This window comes from Numida meleagris, chromosome 10 (genome assembly GCF_002078875.1).
Source record: "Numida meleagris isolate 19003 breed g44 Domestic line chromosome 10, NumMel1.0, whole genome shotgun sequence".
NCBI lineage: Eukaryota > Metazoa > Chordata > Aves > Galliformes > Numididae > Numida > Numida meleagris.
The window spans coordinates 2,537,672-2,556,716 of NC_034418.1; the positions used below are offsets into that span (position 1 = coordinate 2,537,672).

At 47.6% G+C, this 19,045-nt stretch overlaps 1 protein-coding gene across 3 annotated transcripts in view; it reads right to left on the reverse strand.

Annotated features, from left to right (window-relative positions):
- The window catches only part of NECAB2 (N-terminal EF-hand calcium binding protein 2), a 50,947-nt gene that overhangs the window by 9,277 nt on the left and 22,625 nt on the right, over positions 1–19,045 (reverse strand). For 2 of the 3 annotated variants that reach the window (XM_021408825.1, XM_021408824.1), the window contains exons 3-5: positions 16,098–16,206; positions 4,480–4,505; positions 2,332–2,429 (exon numbers count right to left, since the gene is read on the reverse strand). In XM_021408825.1, the coding sequence (XP_021264500.1) occupies positions 2,332–2,429; positions 4,480–4,505; positions 16,098–16,206 (233 nt within the window). The remainder of the gene's footprint in view (positions 1–2,331; positions 2,430–4,479; positions 4,506–16,097; positions 16,207–19,045) is intronic. The other variant, XM_021408826.1, reaches the window with a different exon arrangement.

A 19,045-nucleotide genomic window follows, 5' to 3' on the forward strand; every position in this document is an offset into this window, starting at 1 on the left:
ACATCACAGCAATTGGACACTGGAATGCATTGCATTTGCATAAATTAACATAACATATCTGAATTCTGTTGGCCAGTCTATCTGTGATGCAATAAGTTCTTGATGGATCAGCTGTTGTCCACTTAGAGAAAGCAAACCTTTATGATCTGCAAGTTCTCTCATCCAAACAAGAGTTCTTGTAAGAAAGGTGGTTTGGGTGCAATGCTTGCCCGTAAAACACCACCCTGACAAGAGGGGCCTGTGACATACCAACCCTTGGGCTTTCCAGTGACCGAGCTGGAGGCACAGCATGGCCCCAGTAACAATGCCTTGCTCCATTCAACCCAGTCCCTTTGGTTCTGGTATTTGCTCACTGTGCTATGAAGAATCCTCTGAGGGTTACAAGAGAACATATCCTGCTGTTGGCTTTTTTTAGATCTCAGAAGTTCATTTCCCTTCATTCCAATTTAACTTTGCTTTTTGCACAGTCATTGGCAGTCATTGAACACAGCGTGGTCATCTCCATATCGGAAAATAATTACAATAACAGATCTTGTTTTGCCATATGAGACCTTCCACCGCCGAATCTAATTACTGCTGATACTTTATGAGCTCCTCCAGCACAAGATAATTGCTGCTTCCTCTTCTTACGAACAAGAACTAATCAGTTGTCTTTTAAGGTGAGAAATACAAACAGCAATTAAATGCCTCCGAGAGCACTAGGCACTTCTCGTCAGAAGTGCAGCACAAAGGAAGGGCAGGCTTTGTCTATCCCTTTGTCTAAGGGCAGAGTACTGTTATGAACAGGGGAGAGAGGGTGGGAATTAGGAACATTCCCAACAACCTCCATTGGGCTCCAACACAGGCACAGCTGCAGCACACTACTGTGCATGCTGTGAGTCTGTGTGACTCTAACAAACCTGCAGCCAAAGGATTGTAGAGGGTGAGTGTCATAAACTCTCTGCAATCCTGAATGTTTCTATATACACACGTCCAGAATTAAGGCATCGCTATATGTAATTAAAGTTGCCAGGATGCTCTGACGCTGCCTGGAAGCCTCTGATACCTAAGTACTGAAGATGAGTTTCTCTCCCACCTAAACCAGCTTATTTTCTGTCTTTTCTTTCTGTCTTTCTTTCCCCCCCACCCAGTTATTTCCTTGAACAAAGTACCTGTTTTTTGAATAATTCATTGATCAGGCTTGTACCACTTTGTTCACAAAATCACTGCAGGGGATGATGCTTTTCATGAAATCCTAATTTGGCAGCTCCTTTCTTGCCTTCCCAAAGCAGCGAGGAGCAGCATGGCTTGGCTGACGAAAGGTAACAGCAAAGTGCTGGGGCTGCCCTCCTCCCACCTGGTTTTAGGCATCTGTCCATCTGCCCGCAAGGGGCCTCGCAGCCTCCGATGGGTCAGAGCCCATGTGCATGGTGCTCTGCATACCCCCATCCCTCTCCACTGATCTCTAAGAGCACAACATCTCAGGGTTAGGCAGATAACCTTCAGACTTTGCAGTTAGGGCAGGTGAATCCTGCCCCAGGTTATGAATCAAGGAGGGAGAACAGTGCTCTGATGAAGACAGTGAATTGGGATTATGAATAAGGTTCTGCGACAGATCTCTTGTGCAAGTTGACACCCTTATGCTCACATTCCTAATTTACAAACAGGATGAGACATCCTCCTCTTTCAACGTGCAGGAAAGTATTAGTCATATGTATTAAACTCTCATTCAGGAGCAATGGTGGAAGACAGTACAAACAGAAAGTTGGAGTGCATTACTGAGATTTCTATTAGCATGGCAGCATGTATTTGAAACATTGCTGGCCGATCTGCCTGCCAGAAAATTTACTAATAATGAATATAAATGAAGCGTGAGTTGAAGTAGCAACTTAATTAGGAAAAAAAAATGAACTATTGCAGTTTGTTTTTTTCTTCCTCTCACGATGTTTGGTAAAAATTCACAAACATTTCAGACAGATCAGTGTCTGGTCAAAAGCTTTTTCCTTCAGCTTATTATAGAAAGGCATTAATGAGTGAAACATGGATCTGCCCTTCCCATCTTGCCCTCCTCACAAACATCCAAAGGGATGGATTACAATAGGAAATTAGGCTCTTCACTCCAAATGGTAAACTGCAAATTTTATGAAGAAGACATGGTCTTCAGAGTGTACAAAATACATCCAAAATACATCATGATATCTCTGATTTTGTGCTGGAATGTATAAGCAATCCTCTTTTTTTAACCTCCGATCCTTCAAACACACAGTGCTGTAGTTTCTAACCCAGGTTGTCCACACAGGGCTATATGTGAATGCTGCCCTGCCAAGGAGCAGGGCAGAGCCAGGTACTCACCCGCTTGGTGTAGTCCATTGCCTTCAGGATGGAGAGGTTCAGGGTCTCCAGTGAGGCCAGGACGTCTTCGTAGTCTCCCATGTGATCAGCAAAATAGTCTGGGGAAAGCGGACATGATGGGAAGAGTGGATGTACCTTAAATTCAAGGCTACATGACACAACGATGTCTATTTATTGGTGGAAAGGAAAATCAGAGGGTGATTCCAGATGTGATTTTATTCCCTAGGCCCTGACCCTAAGACATAACTTGCCCTGGAGGGATGAGAAGGGTTCCTGTGAAGGCTGGATCACGGTAAAACAGGGCTGTAAGGCAGAGCAGCCACCATCAAAAACGACACTTCATTTCTTTCCTCACTTCTGCATTTGTCCACATTTTGTTTCTCTTCCTCTTGTTTCCAACAGAAAGAGAGAGATCTCAAGTGAAATTCCTTTGACAGCCAACGCATTCAAATAACAACCAGATTACTCCCACCGAGGACCTGGCCGGACATCCTCCCCCTGCATTCCCACCCCTTTCACAGCCCCACATCACAGCTACACACGCAGCCAATGGCTCCACCGCTGCTAACCCCGATGTGGTTTTGTTTGTGAGCTACAGAGTCCCAAAAGCCAATGTGAGCACTGACAACAGCGTGAGGCTGGATGGCAGCGCAGGCACCGAGTGAACCCCTTTGTGTGCAACTGACACACGTGGCGGCTGAAAGCTGTTCCTTGGCACCACCAGCACTCCTCTCGAGTGCTCAGATTGAGGATTCACACTGTGGTGACACCTCTACTGAATGCAACGAGAAATAAGTTCCAGGAAACGATCCCACTAATTAGGTTCTCTTGGCTTAATTAGCAGTGCCTATAGCTGTTTACAGCCCTTGACATATCCAAGGGGAAGAAGATTTGGCAGAGACTGGAATGTCACAAGGTAATTGACAGCAGCTGTTTGCTGCTCTTCTCTGAGCCAAGCAGCTTGTTCTCACTGCAGTGTGCTTATTTTTGTTGTTGTTCTTATTCGTTTACTTGAGGGAAAAAAAAAAAAAAGCGTATATTTTTAAAGGCAGAGGAAAACTCTTCTTATAAATCCTGAAATAAGAAAGTACTTTTCAGGAGGGATGAGCTTCTCTGGGCAGAGCATAGCTCTTGAGAGCACTAACGATGTGGAAGGAGAATAGTGTTGACTTTTGCAGCCTCCAGGTATGCACTTCTACAGCCTTAGCTTTATTCACAGGAACACCTGGGGGCAGCTCTTTCCACCCTGAACAGCGCTGCTCCTGGTGCCACACATCTGTGGGCAGCAATGGGATGCTGCTGGGATGCACGCTGCCCACCATGGGATGACGTACATCTCCCCTCCCAGAGCACCGCTCGTGTTGCTTGTCTGTTTGCTGCTGCAATGTCAGTGCATTTTATTTAAATTGGGGGTGGCATATGCAACTGGGTGATGCTACCTGTGTGTTCTAGGGGTGCTCAGCTCTGCAAGTTGCCTCGTCACTGGGAGCTCTCTCGGGCCAGGGAGCTGCAGAAGCTGCCCAACCTGCCACGAACCCTAAGAGACATCGCAGCTTCCATTGTTGCCAAACTGAGGCTTTATACTTAAAATAATTCTTGGAAGAGCAGCCAGCACACCAGAAGTGGTGGGCAGTGGTAGGTATGCAGCAGATAATGGACCTAGGCTGGACCTTGATCCTTCCTCCTGCTTCCCATAGGAGCTGAGGGTTCATCTCTCTCCTTTCTTGGCAACTTCCCTTCCTGCAGAAGTGTGGGACAAACGTGATTACAGTTTATTTTTGGTCTTTAATCTGTGATTCAAGGGATGTGCACCAAGATGCACCTTGTGCAGCCTGCTATGAGACACAGTTTTGCCCAAGGATAAACGCATCATTATTGCTATTATACATACACATTCTTGTTTTTTTCTCTTATCTATGAGGGAATTGGCACAGGCTACCCAGGGATGTGGTGGAGTCAGCGTCCCTGGAGATGTTCAGGAAAAGTGTAGATGTCACACTGAGTGATGCCTAGTGGTATGGCGGTGAGGGGTCGATGGCTGGACAAGATGATCTTTCCGACCTTAATGATTCTATGACAGGAATTGATGTTGGTTTTTAAGAGTTTTCATGCACCCTTCCAAAGCACCATGTGAAGGGCTATACTCACCACACAGCTCCTTGGTGTCCACATTGCTGGAAGAGGGGAGGACAGCCAGGAAAGGGAGAAAGAAAAAAAGAGAGAGAAAGAGGAACTTAATGTACAGGAGGCAAGAGATACACTCAAGTTTCTTTTGAAGTGAGCACAGAAATGGATCAGCGTATCCTGGCCCCAGGAACTGCCTGCTGGAACCAAAGCCATTAGTAGCAGAACTCCTCCCGTGGTTCCATTTGCTTCAAATTAAAATTTTCTAATTTTACTTTTCTAAATGATCAGTTCTCCTGGCTCTGCCCAGCGCCCATCCAGGTCCTCCTCCAAATGAAACTGTGCAGTTACTTAACATTTGAACATTTGGTTTACTTAATGACGTCCCAACAGACAACCCTGGGAAATAACGATTAGCATCAAGCTCTTCACCCCTCCAATCCCCACGCAATTATTTACACTGTTCAGGCTGGAGAGGCGCCTGGAATGATCTCGTAATAGAATTCTATTTTATCAATCCATTTATGTCCTGAGAAGTCAGCTCCTTAACTCAGTCCTGCTCTGACCTGTCAACATAAGTGAGTTATGGAAAGAGATGCTCTAAATCCTGCTCCTGTTGGCAGCAGCCTCCCCAGATCCTCCTGGAGCAATGTGTCTGGGCTCTTCCCACCCTCCATGGGCTCAAGATCTCCTCTAACAAACTGTGCATCCCAAGCTGAAGCACATTACTGAGAAAAATCCATCATTCTATACCTGAGGTTTTGCATTGCAATAATTATCTCTTGCTTCCAAAAATGATCTTTTACTTCCTTGCCTCCTGCCATCATATTATTTAACTTAATTGTGCTTGAATTTTAAGTTGGCTGAGAAGCTGCTTTTAATTTTAAGCAATCTTGCATTAAGAAGAAGCCTAATTAAAGAAATTACTGAAGTTGTATTCAGACTTAAAAAATATGCTCAGATGAAGGAGAAATCAGCACATACGTGAGGACAGCCCATGGCGTTTCCCAGGATGTTCCCATCCACAGGAGTACACATATCAGGGCTATCACATCCTCTCCAGGTCACTGTTAGGATTTATCACCAAGATCAGTCTTGCACAGATGCACAGCTCCAGAATGGTTTACAAGGCACTCCCTTAGGTCCCTGCCTCAATAATGAACAGGACTACCTGGACTTCTGCAAGGCATGTGACATGGTTCTGTACAACATCCTTATCTCTAAATTGGTGAGATATGGGTTTGAAGGCTGGACTATTCAGTGGATAAGGAATTGGTTGTAGGGTTGCAGCCAGGGGGCTGCTGGGTTGTTGTCAGCAGCTCTTTGTCCAGGTGGAGGTTGGACACGGGCTTTTCCCCCATACTGGAGGCCACCTCTACCTGGTTGCTTTGCAAAACAAAAGATTTTTTTTTTTAAAGAAACAGAAAATCAGGAAAATCTAAGTCTTTTTGGTTCCAGGCATTTCTCTCTGTTTTCCAGGTGGTGAAGCTGCACCAGGGGGCAGAGTGGCATTGCACCACAAAGCTTAGAGGGATGTCTGCCCCTTGAGATCTCTTTCCAAAGCAAAGCCGTACCTGGGAGAACCTCTGTGTCCCCAGGACCTAATTAGGGGCCAAATGTGGGAGCTCAGCTCACAGCCTTCAGCATCTCTGCTGAACAACCCAACCCATGAACTCGTTTGGTCATCAAAGGGAATGTTTATTGCTCACCGTTTATGGCTCACTGCCACTCAAAAACATGCTGTGACAGTTCGAAGAGATAAATGTATTGGCAACAAGGAAATAGTTTTCCCTGTTGGTTCACGTCCATTCTAAAGAAAAGCAAAAGTCTCCAAAGTGTGATATCCCACCTTCCTTGGTTTCAGCTCAGCCAACAGAGATGTCGCAGGCAGCACAACCAGGAACATAACAGGAATTCAGAAGTTGTAAATACATCAAACTCTCCTCTTCACACATTTCTCATGCAAATAGCTGCCGGATGGGCTGCTCAAACACCACTCAACACCTGAGTTGCTTCTGCTGCAGATAAAAACTCCTTTGCTGGGGCAGATGAAAGGGTTGCGTCAGCAGCTGCACGGCCTGGTCGTTCAGCAGCACCAAAAACTGAGATTTTCTGAAATAATGGGCTGCTTTCATTTCCATCTCCAATTCACAGCTTTGAGTTTCTACGAGGCTTCAAACGAGCATGGAAAAAAAAAACATCCTCTAGTGTTAACCACCTGCAAATCTGATTCTCATTTAGGAGAGACTGAAGAACAACATGTGCAGTTGAGAAGCACTGCTACATCTGACAGTGCACCTCCGGTCCCAGCAGGGACAGCACTCGGCAGCCTCCACACCTCAGAAAAGGAAAATATACATCCAGGTGCCTCGTAACGGGTCAGAGGTGGTCACCCTTGGCCATTGGCAAACAGCTGTGGGTGTTACTATTGGCTTTCTGGGGATGGTCACATCCTCACTACAGGAAAGACATGGAAGCCCTGATGTGCACCCAAAGAAAGGCAACAAAGATGCGAAGGAGAACAATCCTATGGGAGCGGCTGAGGGAATGGGATGGGTCAGTCTGGAGGTCTCCCCTGAGCTCCTCTTCTGAGGAGGCAGCTTTTCTTGAGACCTGCAGTCCCTGAAAGGAGGTTGTGGTGAAGTGGGGTCGGCCTCTGCTCCTGGGTAACAGCGATAGGATGGGAAGTGGTGGCCTCACATTCAGAGGAGGTTCATGTTGGACATTACAAACAATTTCTGCAGAAAGAGTGGTGAGGCACTGGCACAGCTGCACAGGGAGGTGGTGGAATCACTGTCCCTGGAGGTGTCCAAGAACGTGGAGATGTGGCACTGCGGGACATGGTCAGTGGGCATGCTGGGATGGGTTTGGGTTGGACTTGGGGATCTGAGAGGTCTTTTCCAGCCTTAATGATTCTGTGATTCTATGATTCAAAGTGTCACCCAGCCTTGGAGCCACTGTGCAGCCCAGATTGGTCTGTGTGAGCAGAGCTGCTTGCCTCATCCTTCCTGCCAGGCTGGGAGAAGCTGAGTTCAGCTTGGGTCAGCACACATTCCTGAGCAGTAAGTGGGATGTGTGCGTTGTGAGAGCTGTTTCAACTTTGACTGCAAAGCTCGGAGGCACAATTTGCGTAGCAACAGATCCCAAAGCCTGGACCTGGCCCAGACACCGGCTGTGTTGGTGCTGGTGCCATGCCCCACAGCATGTCACAGGGCTGCTACCACACCAGTAATTATGGATGTCAGGGGAAGTGTCTTCCCCAGTCAATGAGCTGCAATGCAATGGCATTTGGCTTGCAGCAATAATAAACCTCTTAAAAATGAACCGGAGAGTCTATAAAACTTGCTGAAGAGAATCTCTGAAGTTCAAAATCATCACGGATGAACGTAGAGTGGAATTCCCTGGGTTTGGAAAAGTGAAAATTCTTCTACAAGGATTGATTATGTTTTCCTGGAGGCTCCATCCATGCAGCCCTGTGTCCCTTCCATGGCCAGAAGTGAGGGCTGAGCACCACCAGCACAAGGCCAGGGCACAGTGCAGATACCGTGTGCTGGCAGCAATATTGCCTCTCCTGCTGGTGATAAAACAAACCTGGGCAGTGTTTCAGTGTGGAGAGGATTAATCACCATGCTGTTCCAAACATGCTCATCCAACAGCACAAAGCGTTGAGTTTCCTTTTCCTTTTAGGGAATCATCGACAGAATATAAAGACTGCTACAGCATTACACGTTATTTGCTTAAAGAGTCCTGCCCACTGCTCCCTTTCAGGGCCAGGTCAGCTCCTGGCTCCCTCAGCAAGCTGACTGCTATGCAGCCATACGCATCCATCAATGTATGAGTCAGTGCCCTAGTGCCAGCCTACCCCATACATGCCGCACACACCTCCCAGCCACAGAACAAGATTTCTTACCCAAAACAGCAGATCTGCGTCAGGAATAGGATGGTGAGGACCCCAGCTGCCTTCCTTCCATCCTTGGAAGCAGAAGACCAAGCCACCACCCATCCTCCATGCAGTCTGTCTGCCCATTTAATCCCGGGACAATCTCTTTCTCCATGCAGTGAACAACAACTTCTGTCTCCACTTGGCCACAGATGGCCAGGACCTCCAACCTCCAACCTCTTTCTTGCAAAATTAAAATTCTCAAAACAGTCATAAAAAGTCTGAGCAAGAGGAAGAAACACAATAAAACGCCTGCTTACAGTGCAAGTGATGGCTTGGAAAAATAGATTGATGCCACACGCTGATTTACTGAGCCTGATCTTAAGCACAGCCATTACCTTAAAGAAAACAGACATTTTGTACCACACTGAGCTTTTCCAAGTCTCAGTGCGGGACAAAACTCTAATAAATTGCATGTAAACCCTCTATTTATTATTATTTTTTGGATGAGTGACTTGATCTTGAAAACATCACTCTGCCCACAAAAGCACCAAAGACAAGAGAAGGCAGGTTAAATTGCAAACTACAGGTAACTCCTAGGAGGAGAGATGACACTTTGACATTGATTAAGCCTCAGATTATTATCCTGTTTGTTGGGCCTTGCTGCAGGGAACACCTTCCAGCAGAGGTGCTCGCACTGAGAGCACAGGCTGTGCGTACCCTGCCTGCTGTGACAGCTCGGCCCCCAGCTGTGAAGGACAGGGAAGGGCTGTGTGTACCCATCTGATCAAATGAGAGGTTACTTATCCATGTTTTTATCCTCGCCTTATTTTTTTTTAGCTCAATTTTCAAACCAAAGCATTAAAAGAATACCAATGAAATACTCTTCCTATTTTTGGGCAGAGGGGTTCTCTGATTTTGCGCAAACTGGTAATGGTAGTAGTCAGTCAGCAGTAGGCTTTTGGGATGAAGGAACATAGAATCACAGGATCTCTGAGGTTGGAGAAGACCTCTCAGATCCCCACGTCCAACCCCAGCCCACCCTCACCATGCCCACTGCCCACATCCCTCAGTGCCTCATCCCCACGGCTCTGGGACACCTCCAGGAACGGTGACCCCCCCCACGTCCCTGGGCAGCTGTGCCAGTGCCTCACTCTTTCAGAGAAGGAATTGTTCCTAATATCCAACCTGACCCTCAACCTGAGGCCATCATTCTTGCCCTATCGCTGTTACGCGGGAGCAGAGGCCAACCACCCCCCTCCCGTCAGGGGTAGCAGAGCCATGAGGTCTCCCCTGAGCTCCTCTTCTCCAGCGGACCCATCCCGTTCCCTCAGCCGCTCCCACAGCGCTGTGCTCAGACCCCATACAGCTCTGCTCCCTTCCCTGGACACGCTGCAGGGCCTCCATGTCTTTCCTTTTGTAAGGGGCCCAAAATTGAACATAGCACTCCAAGTGTGGCCTCACCACTACCAAATACAGAGGGAAACGCGTAACACTCTGCCTGTTTCTGCTTGATACATAAGCCTGTACTCATCGGATGTGATTTCTTGAGATGAACAGCTCTCATTAAACTACCACAGTGCCACCCACCACATGGATGCAGTGCAATCCTCTGCACCCAGCCTTCTCATTTCAGCTGTCTGCAGTCTTATGCTGGCAATATGATGCAATTTTCCTTTTTTTTTTTTTTTCCCCCTCAAATGTTTTCCTTCCTTTCTCAAAACCATGGCTGCAAGGAACAGATGAAGGGCTCTGAGCAGTAGAGATGAGGGTTGTGTTTGGCAGCACACAGCCTGCGGGGAGCCAGCAGGAGAGCAAAGCAAGAATACCCTCCTGGCTTTTTAACCCATATCTTTGCTTCTCATGTGTTTCTTCTCCTGCCAATAAAAAAGATGATGCAAAGAGCTTCTCCCTTGGTTCAGCCTTTGGGCAGCTGGTGCTCCCACCAGCAGCAGCCAGACACCCTCACTCCTTCAGAGAAAGCACACGGATAAATACACAAGGCTGGAGCTTGAGCCAGAAAGCTGCAATCTCTCTGAATGCCCGCATGACTCAAACACAAGCAGCTGCTTAGAACCAGGTATCTTAGTCACTTCTGTTTTTAAGGTAAATCATGGTGTTTTCTGTTATCTGGAAAAGGAAACCTCTGATGCAGAGCAGCCCCACAGAATCTGAAAAATACAAAGTTAAGCTCCATTTCTAGCTGGGAAACTCTGGATGGTGACCCTGCTTTTGATGTTGGCACAGCAAAGCCTGCCCAGTCCCTGCACTGCTGCCGTTGTCAGCTGGGCTCTGCCATACAGAGATTGCTTGGGAATGCCTGGAGGTAACATTAGAGATAGCAAAATACTCTCAAATGTCTTCTCAGATGACCTCATGTGCTGTTTTTCCAGCTTCATGTTCCTCCCAATGTCCTTCCCAGTGAGCTGAGCACCAGCATTGGCAGCAAGCATTCTTTCACTCCAAGGAGAAGTTCAGCTCAGTGTGGACCAAGCAAGAAAGATGTAGTCACAGAGGAGAATGGCCTAGAGCTCAGAAATATCTTGCACAAAGCCCACCAAGTGCCCAGGCTGCTGAGAGCCAGAAATTAGAGCCAGACATACAATTTTCATGCAATCATTTTGTCCCTTTCTGAAGGGACTGGAACTGCCTCTTGAACAGGTTAATCAAAATCTCAGCTGATTATGTGAGCTGTAGTTTGTTTCCCAGAGATCTAATTGAGAACATTTGATATACAGAAATTAAGTTGGTCTCAATGAGTACATCCATCTCTGCAGCGTGGGCTTCAGCTCCCAGACAAAACCAGCACTACACTGAATCAGGTTTGCAATGCAAACAGCCAGGATTAGGGAAGGAAAAACAGGAAAAAACACTCAATCATAATCAACATTCCTTGCCCCAAAAGCAGAAGGGCTTTCTGTTCAGATCTAGGAGGACAGCTTGGTCCCTCCCTGCCACGATGCCCCCTCATCAGATGGACACGGACCCCACGCAGGTCTGGGGAAGGCAAAGCAGCTTGGAGAGCATGGGAGGGTACCATGGCATCCAAACATGAGTGGTGACCACAGAACCAAGAAATGCAATTCCAAGAGCGGGAGTAACCCGGGATGCTGCAGAATGAGAGGGTACTTCTCAGTCACCTCTCAGCTGCCCGGCTGCTGGCCGGGTGGCGTGCTTGTCAGGAAGTTCATGTTCTTGTGAGGATGGCCCTTGCGATGATGCCAAGCTCCACTTCTGCCCAGGTTATCTCTTAGTGGAATCAAAAAGCACAGCTTTAGTTTGCACACGCGGAGCTTCTTTGCAAGCTGTTCCCTGCTGAATATTCAGGAACATGTTTTAAACTCCTTTGCCTTCATCTTCATCATCACCAGGATGAGAAATATCTCATATACATCCCCAGAATGGAAGTTTTCGGACACCCCTCTCCTGGAGACCAGCAGCAGCCCAGATCCCCAGCAGCACCTTACCCCTCTCTGTCTGGATCCTTCTTGGATTACTGCAGAACACTAAGCTTCACAGTCCTATGTGCTTGCACAGAATCCAACTTAAAACCATTTTGATTTTTGGTCATCAATGCAATCAAACTATCAAGGAAGCAGAATTCATCCACACAAGCAATTACCCTGGTTTGGGGAGCTTCTGGCAGCACACAGCTGCAGAAACAAGCTCCAACCACCAGCGAATCACAGCAGCACATGGCATCTCACTTCTGCTCATTAGCACTAACACCATCTTAACAGCTTCTGCACAATTAAGGGCGAGCAAAATACAGATGTGTCCTGTCTTGTTTGCTCTGCTACAATCAGCCTTCAAGCAGCTGTGGAGCTGCCGTGCCCAGTGGGGCTGGGAACACCTCAGGGTTCTTTGGCACAGCCTTGCACCACAAGGCTGCAAGCTGCAGGATTTCGTGTAGGCAAAGCCCAACCACTGTTGCTCCTGCATTTGTCACAGTCCTCCAGCAAAAGTGGCATTCTGGGGAAGCTGCTAAAGGCTTCTGAGAAGTGGTACTGCTTCTGTTAATTATACTGTGTGCACGCTCCCAGCTTTTCTAGTGCTTGCCACTGGAGAGAAGAGCTCATTTAGAGGGGGTGAAGGGGATAAAGCAATTAAAAGAATAGCTGTAAGCCTAGCTAGGAGATAATGAATGGCAGTGCAGCAGAATGCTAATGCGGTGTTCTGGCTCCCTGTGAATGGATGTGTACAGCTCATCGGAGGAGTCCTGCTCCAGTGCGCACATCTCTTCCCAAAGACTCTCCTCTGTAGCTATGAAAAATGTATGTGATACAAAAGGAATCTTTAAAATCCCCTGCCTGGGCTAAATTAGTTTGGTTAACAGCCACACCTGACCTCCCCTCTTCTGCCACAAGGGATGAGTGTCTCCGTGGGGATGCAGCCCTGCTGATGGAAGCCCATGGACCGCTGCTAACCCACCACTGGGCCAGCCCTCCACATCTCCCCTCCTCCCTGGTTCCAGGAATGGTTTTATGGCATGGAAGAGCCCCAGGGTACATAGTGGGTGCATACAAATACAATGAGACACTTAGTGTTAGGACAGGATTAGGTGTCCCTCAGGAATCAGTACTGGGACCTATCCCCTTTGATATCTTCAGCAATGACACATAGTGGGGGCAAGTGCACCCTTAGCAAGATCATGGACGACACCAAGCTGTGGGGTGTGGCTGATATGCCTAAGGGACGAGATGCCACTCAGAGAGATCTAGACAGGCTTGAGGGTGGACCCAGGAGAACCTCTTAAGCTTCATCAATGACAAGTGCAAGGTCTGCACCTGAGGCATAGCAACCCTCACTCCCAGTACCAGTTGGGGGATGAAAGGATAGAGCACAGCCCTGCAGAAAAGGACTTTGGGGTACTGGTGGGTGGCAGCTGGACATGAGGCAGCACTGTGCCCTCGCATCCCAGGAAGCCAGCCATAGCCTGGGCTGCATCCAAAGCAGCGCAGCCAGCAGGGCAGGGAGGGGATGTGCCGCTCTGCTCTGCGCTGTGAGACCTCACTTGGAGCACTGCGGTACTAATGGAGTCTGATCCTTGGGTTCCACCGCAGGGCTGCAGTGGGGCAGTGAGGGGGCAGGAGAGCTACAAGCTGGCTGCAGGGCACGGTGGTATTTTCAGAAGATCTGATATCAGAGGAGCTCTGTGCTTGCATGAACTCACTCACAGTGCCTGGGCACCTGCCTGCCTTGTACAGCTGTCCCCAGCCCCACGTTGGTCAGAGGCTGCTGCTTCTCTTGGGTGTGCGATGCAAACGGACACTTTGTAGTTCTGGAGGTTGTGCCCTACAGCTGCCCTGCAGCTCAGGAAGCACCAACAGGCGTAAATAACTGCAAATAGAGCAGCATTTCCCAGGTGAGAATGATTTCTAAAGCCTTGTTCTGCTGCTAAATCATACATACATATGTATATATATATATTTAAATATGTGTATGCATATGTGTTTGTGCATTATGCACATAATGTGCGCATTTCTGGTGGCACTGGTATCAGTAGTAACATATAATTACCACGCCATTAGTCTTCAGGCACTTCCCCATAAAGCACTGCCAGAGCCTGGGTGAGTGGCCAACACCACAGTGGCAAATCAACCCCTGGCAGCATCTCGCTTTGTCTCTGGCTATGGCTGGGAATAGGGAAGGCAGAAGGGAGAGTTCACCATGGAGAGGAAAACACTACTTGATCATCTCTTTTCAGCAACAGGAGGATTTTGAATACAAGTTGCCAAAAGCAATTGAAGTACATGACACATTTTGCTGCTCCTGCTGCCAGATGCTATAACCAGCATGGATGGGGACAGCAGGAGGGCTTTGCTGCAGTTAGGGGACTTTTCTCCCTCTGCCAACAGTGCACACAATATGTGCAATAGCAATACCACTGTGTTTTGAGCCAAGAATTGACCCTGGAATAGGGTCATGGAACATGCTGCCATCCCATAACTGCATCTGCACAAAGCCATGCCCCTCACTCAGACCCATCCTGCTGCATCATTGACCTCCTGGATGAGGACTTTTCCAAGGCCATCAGGAAGAATGAAGCCCCACTAATCCCTTGGCTGCTTTCGGGTGTCTAATTTTAGTCCTGCTTTCTCCTAACTCCACCCTGCTGACAACCAGGTGTTGCGCTAGGCACTGTGTTCCCAAAAGAGGAGCCCACGTTCATCTGAGCCATGGCTGCTCCTGCATCATTGGCCAACCCCATCTCCCACCCACATGCCCAGCTGTTCTCCTTTCCATGCCCTTCCTAACCAAACCAAGTCAAGAAACCAGCACAGACATTCATTTTGTCTACACAGGTAAGGCAGTTCCCTCGCTCCTAAAACTGCTCCAGGAAATCAAATCCACATTTTGCAATTTAGGTGTTGATAGCAATCACTAACAATCACTAGGAACATAACTTTCCTCATTTTCCACTCTAGCTTTAATGTAATTTTGATGGCAAACTTTTCTTCGTATACCAAGCAAACTCAGTGGGCAGCATGAGTGTGGGGAGTTAAAAAACAGTGTTAAAGATGAATTAAATTCCTCTTTCAAATAACAAATAATTCAAATTCAAATGGCCTTTTGGAAAGATAAACTTAATGTTGTCCTCACACACCTCAGCTTCGCAGCCCACGCTCTTTCAAAGCCAAATGCAAACTGGCACGCCTGGGTGATGCTACGGACATCACCTGAATAAGTAGGCACACAAAGCAGGATGCAGCATGTCTCATTCACCCTTATGATAGTTAATGTTACTGACAGCCCACGCTTAAAATTCCTTTTTATTGTTATTTTACTACACTAAAATCCAAGGTACCTGGCCCCTTTCACAGCATCAGCTGAAGAGGGAGCGTTGGAATGGACGAGTCATTCTGCTGAGCTTGGTGGCCACTACACACATTGGGAAGGCAAGGTCTAGAGGCTCCATTCACCCGCTGGCTGAAGGCTCTGTAATTAACTAGGCTATTATTTTCATAAGTGCTTGCTGAGCAGCTCCTCATTTGAAATAAGATTCTCTTTTCATCTGCTTTTTTTGCATGGATTTTTTCTCTCTGGAGGAATAGTAGTCTTGCAGGAATATGACTCAGTATGGGCTTTCATTTGGATTTCTGTGGGCTTTTGAAGTCTGATTCCTCTTGGAGGGAGAAATAACCTGGCAGGCTGCATCTGTGCACGCAGTGGGAGCAGCCAGGTGCCTTACTGAGCCTTGTCTTTGGTGCTCTGTAAAACCAAAGCACACTTTGCTGCCTCCCATCCCATCATGTCGCTGTGGGACAGTAAGTGTTGTGTTGCTGTGAGGTCCGTCCCCTGGGCTCTGTGCAGACAGAAGTACAGCCATGTAGGGCCAGAACAGGGCAAAGCGCCCATAGTGAGGGCTGGGAGGCAAAGAAGGCAGCACAGGTCCTAAATCCTCTCAGTTTGCCATGGATGAGATAGTTGGGCAGGGTGGTGCTTGCAAATTCACACTGTTACCTTTTACAGTGCAGCAAAGCTTTTAGATAGAATGGAAAAGCAAAGGAGCCGTTTAAATGTCCTCACGGGTAACACTAAGCATCACTTCAGATGCCATAAAGATCAAATTGCATAAAAGAAAACAGCCTGGAAAAAAAAAAGCACCACGAGAAAAGGGGTGCAGGAGCCACCATGACGAGACACAGACCCAGCAGAAATGGAGAGTTTGCAATGTATGGCAGAAGAGACCGCATGCCTGCATCCCCTGGGGGGCACCCAAACACCATGCCCCGAGCTCTGTGGGATGGGGGGAACTTACTTCGTGTTGTCTGAGTCGATGGTGTGGAAGAGCTTCTCGAGTTCCTCCTCGTTGAGTGTCCCGTCGGAAAAAAAGGCCTGGAACTCCTCCAGGGACAGCTTCCCGTCATCTGCAAACAGCAACACAGAGTGTGAGGAAGGGGCAAAGCGATGTGAAAAAGAGAGCTGTTCCCACATGGGACCCCAGAGGATCTCCACGTGGTTCTGCAGGACCTGCCCTGCAGGCAGAGCCCACATGCTACACGGGGAGATCTGGTGCCTCCAGCAGCACCAGGGACAGATGCATTGCTCCAGGGTGCAGAGACACTGGCTGTTAGCAACTAATTGGGTTAATTAACCCAAAGCAAGCCCAAAGAGGAAAAGCTTGCAAGCTTAATCCTAAAACTTAATTACATAAAATAAATGGAGGAGCATTTTGCCTGCCATATGTTCAGCATGCTCGCTAAGGGATGTTTAACACACACAGAATGGGTCAGGGCTGGGCTTAGTGACAGACCCCGCAATACCATCTCCATCTCCAACTTCTCCAACACCATGCATATCCCAGTGCTGGACAGAAACACAAAATAGCAGCTAACAAACATAACACAGCACATTTTGTTTCAGCTGCCAACTGTTTAAACACATAAGGGCTGCATAACCTTAATGATGTGCCTTTGCTTTGGAAGGGAGGTGGTGACGTATGGGATCCATCTGCCTGGCCATACGGGACAGCTCACGGTGCCTGCTGGCAGAGCTGCAGCACACGATGGAATCATGGAATCATAGAATCATTAAGGTTGGAAAGACCACTAAGATCATCAAGTCCAACCACAACCCATCCCCACCATACCACTGAATCACGTCACTCAATGTGACATCTCCACGTTTCTTGAACACCTCCAGGGATGGTGACTCCACCATCTCCATGGGCAGCCTGTACCAGTGCCTCATCAGGTATTGGAAGAATGATTTTTTTTTTCCCTAATATCCAACTTGAAACTCCTCTGGTGCAAATTAAAGCCATCACCTCTTGTCCTGTTGAAGGAGTCATGAGGCAGAGGTTTAGCAGTGATTTCCTGCACACCAAGAGCTGGACTTGTAGCAAGCTCACTGGCAAACTCCTTCTCACAAGTTTGTGTTGGTGCTCCCTACAGCTGCATGTACTGGGGTACTTTGCCATCCTCACCTCCAGACGTGTGGGGTGGCCCTGAAGATAGCCACTGTCTGTAGGAAAGGCGCTCTGCTCCCAGCTCAGATCGAAAAATATCCTCCAGCTCTGAAAATCTGGCCATGCACTGACTACTGCCAAGAGCTTGGCCATTCACAGCCACAGAATTTTGCAGACTGTAAATGCTGACAACTTTGCAGCAGGAGAAGATATCATTTATTATTTAATCGAATCAGCTATAAACACTGTTGCTGCTTTTTCAGGAAATGATGCTCAAGGACGAAATTAGCCAACTTACCACATACACCTCAATAATTCTTCTCTGAACTAAATAAGTCTGCTGCTCCTAAAACATATTTGCATTGCCAAATGCTAACCCAGTTTCGCCTGCCTGACACAGATGAGGAGCAGTGATGAATTAACTCTCAGATATCTGTTTAATTGGCAGTTACAAAAGGAACACAGCAGGAGAACAAAATCTCAAACAACCACGGGTGAAAAGGGTATAATTTTCTGAGTAGCACAGTGTCTATAGAGAACCCTCAGCTGCCCACATTTTTTCTGTGTTCCTTCCCCAAAACATGAACTCATTTCTGCAGAAAGGTTGCAAAATAATGGTGCACTATCCCCTAATACATTCCCTGGGATCAGGGCTCATTGCCCATTGAAATTCTATCCCACAGCACTGGGTACTCAGGCACTGCAGGCTTCATTCCAGCTTTGGGATGGATGTTCATTGTCAGGGAAAAGACTCAAGCTTGTGAGCATCTGGAAAAGTACTTTGTTTAATGATAGCAGGTACATGAAGGCAGAAAACCAAAGCATTTGGTGGGGAGAGATACTTAAGCAAGTGCTTATTGCTCGAAGCATCCCAGCTGGAGCGGGCAGTGGCACTTGGAAGCCAACACAATGGTGATGCTCTTTTGCATCTAGTGGCTGCACTCAGAGCGACGGCCCCATTCATAAGAGCCCCATCCACCTCTGCACATTGGAGGAGCAATGCCACCACGGTGCTCTGATTCAGCATCCTCGCCAGGAACAAGGGCTGACTGACCTCACCTGGCAACGACTGCATATCTGCAAAGCACCAAGCTCAAAAGGATAGTAGTTTTTCTGTTCCACGAGGTCTGAACTGTTCTGCACTTTTGCTGCAAACCTGAAGTCAGCACTTGCTCACCTCAAAGCTATGCTTCCTCATGAAGGGCAGGCAGAGTTAGTCTCCCAGGAAATTCTTTACACCAACTTGCTGGGAAAGAGAAACTGTAAAGTCAGGCAGTTTTTTTCAGAAAAGTGCTTTAATCTGAGTTTACAGCTCACTCCCCTCCAAAAGACACAGTAAAAGGTGTTGGGAAGATTCAGAAAAAAGCATTTTCCTTTACCTGGTTCCTCTCTTATAACTTGTCTCTTTCACTTTACTCCTCCTTAGCTTTCCCGAGGTTTATTTATCTGGTTGCATGAGTCGATCTGTGAGCAGCAGCCCCACAGCAGCCTGGACCTCTGCCAGCACAGGGTGGCAACATTAGGGTGATGCATTGCATCAGAAACACAGCACAAATCCATGGGCTGAAGGCTTGCTGCTGTACGCAGTGTGGGAATGGCCCTGTGGCATTTAAGCAGACCGGGCAATGATGCGTGAGTGAGGGTTCTAGGCAAAGAAGGAGGTGAGAGCAAATTTCATTCGTTTTTTTGGACACTCCACAGAATGTGAATAGGGAAATGTGTAATTTTTACTGGCAAACAGTACTGGAGACATTCATTCCCATTCCCCACTAGATAACATGACAAGCAGCAGCCAGCTT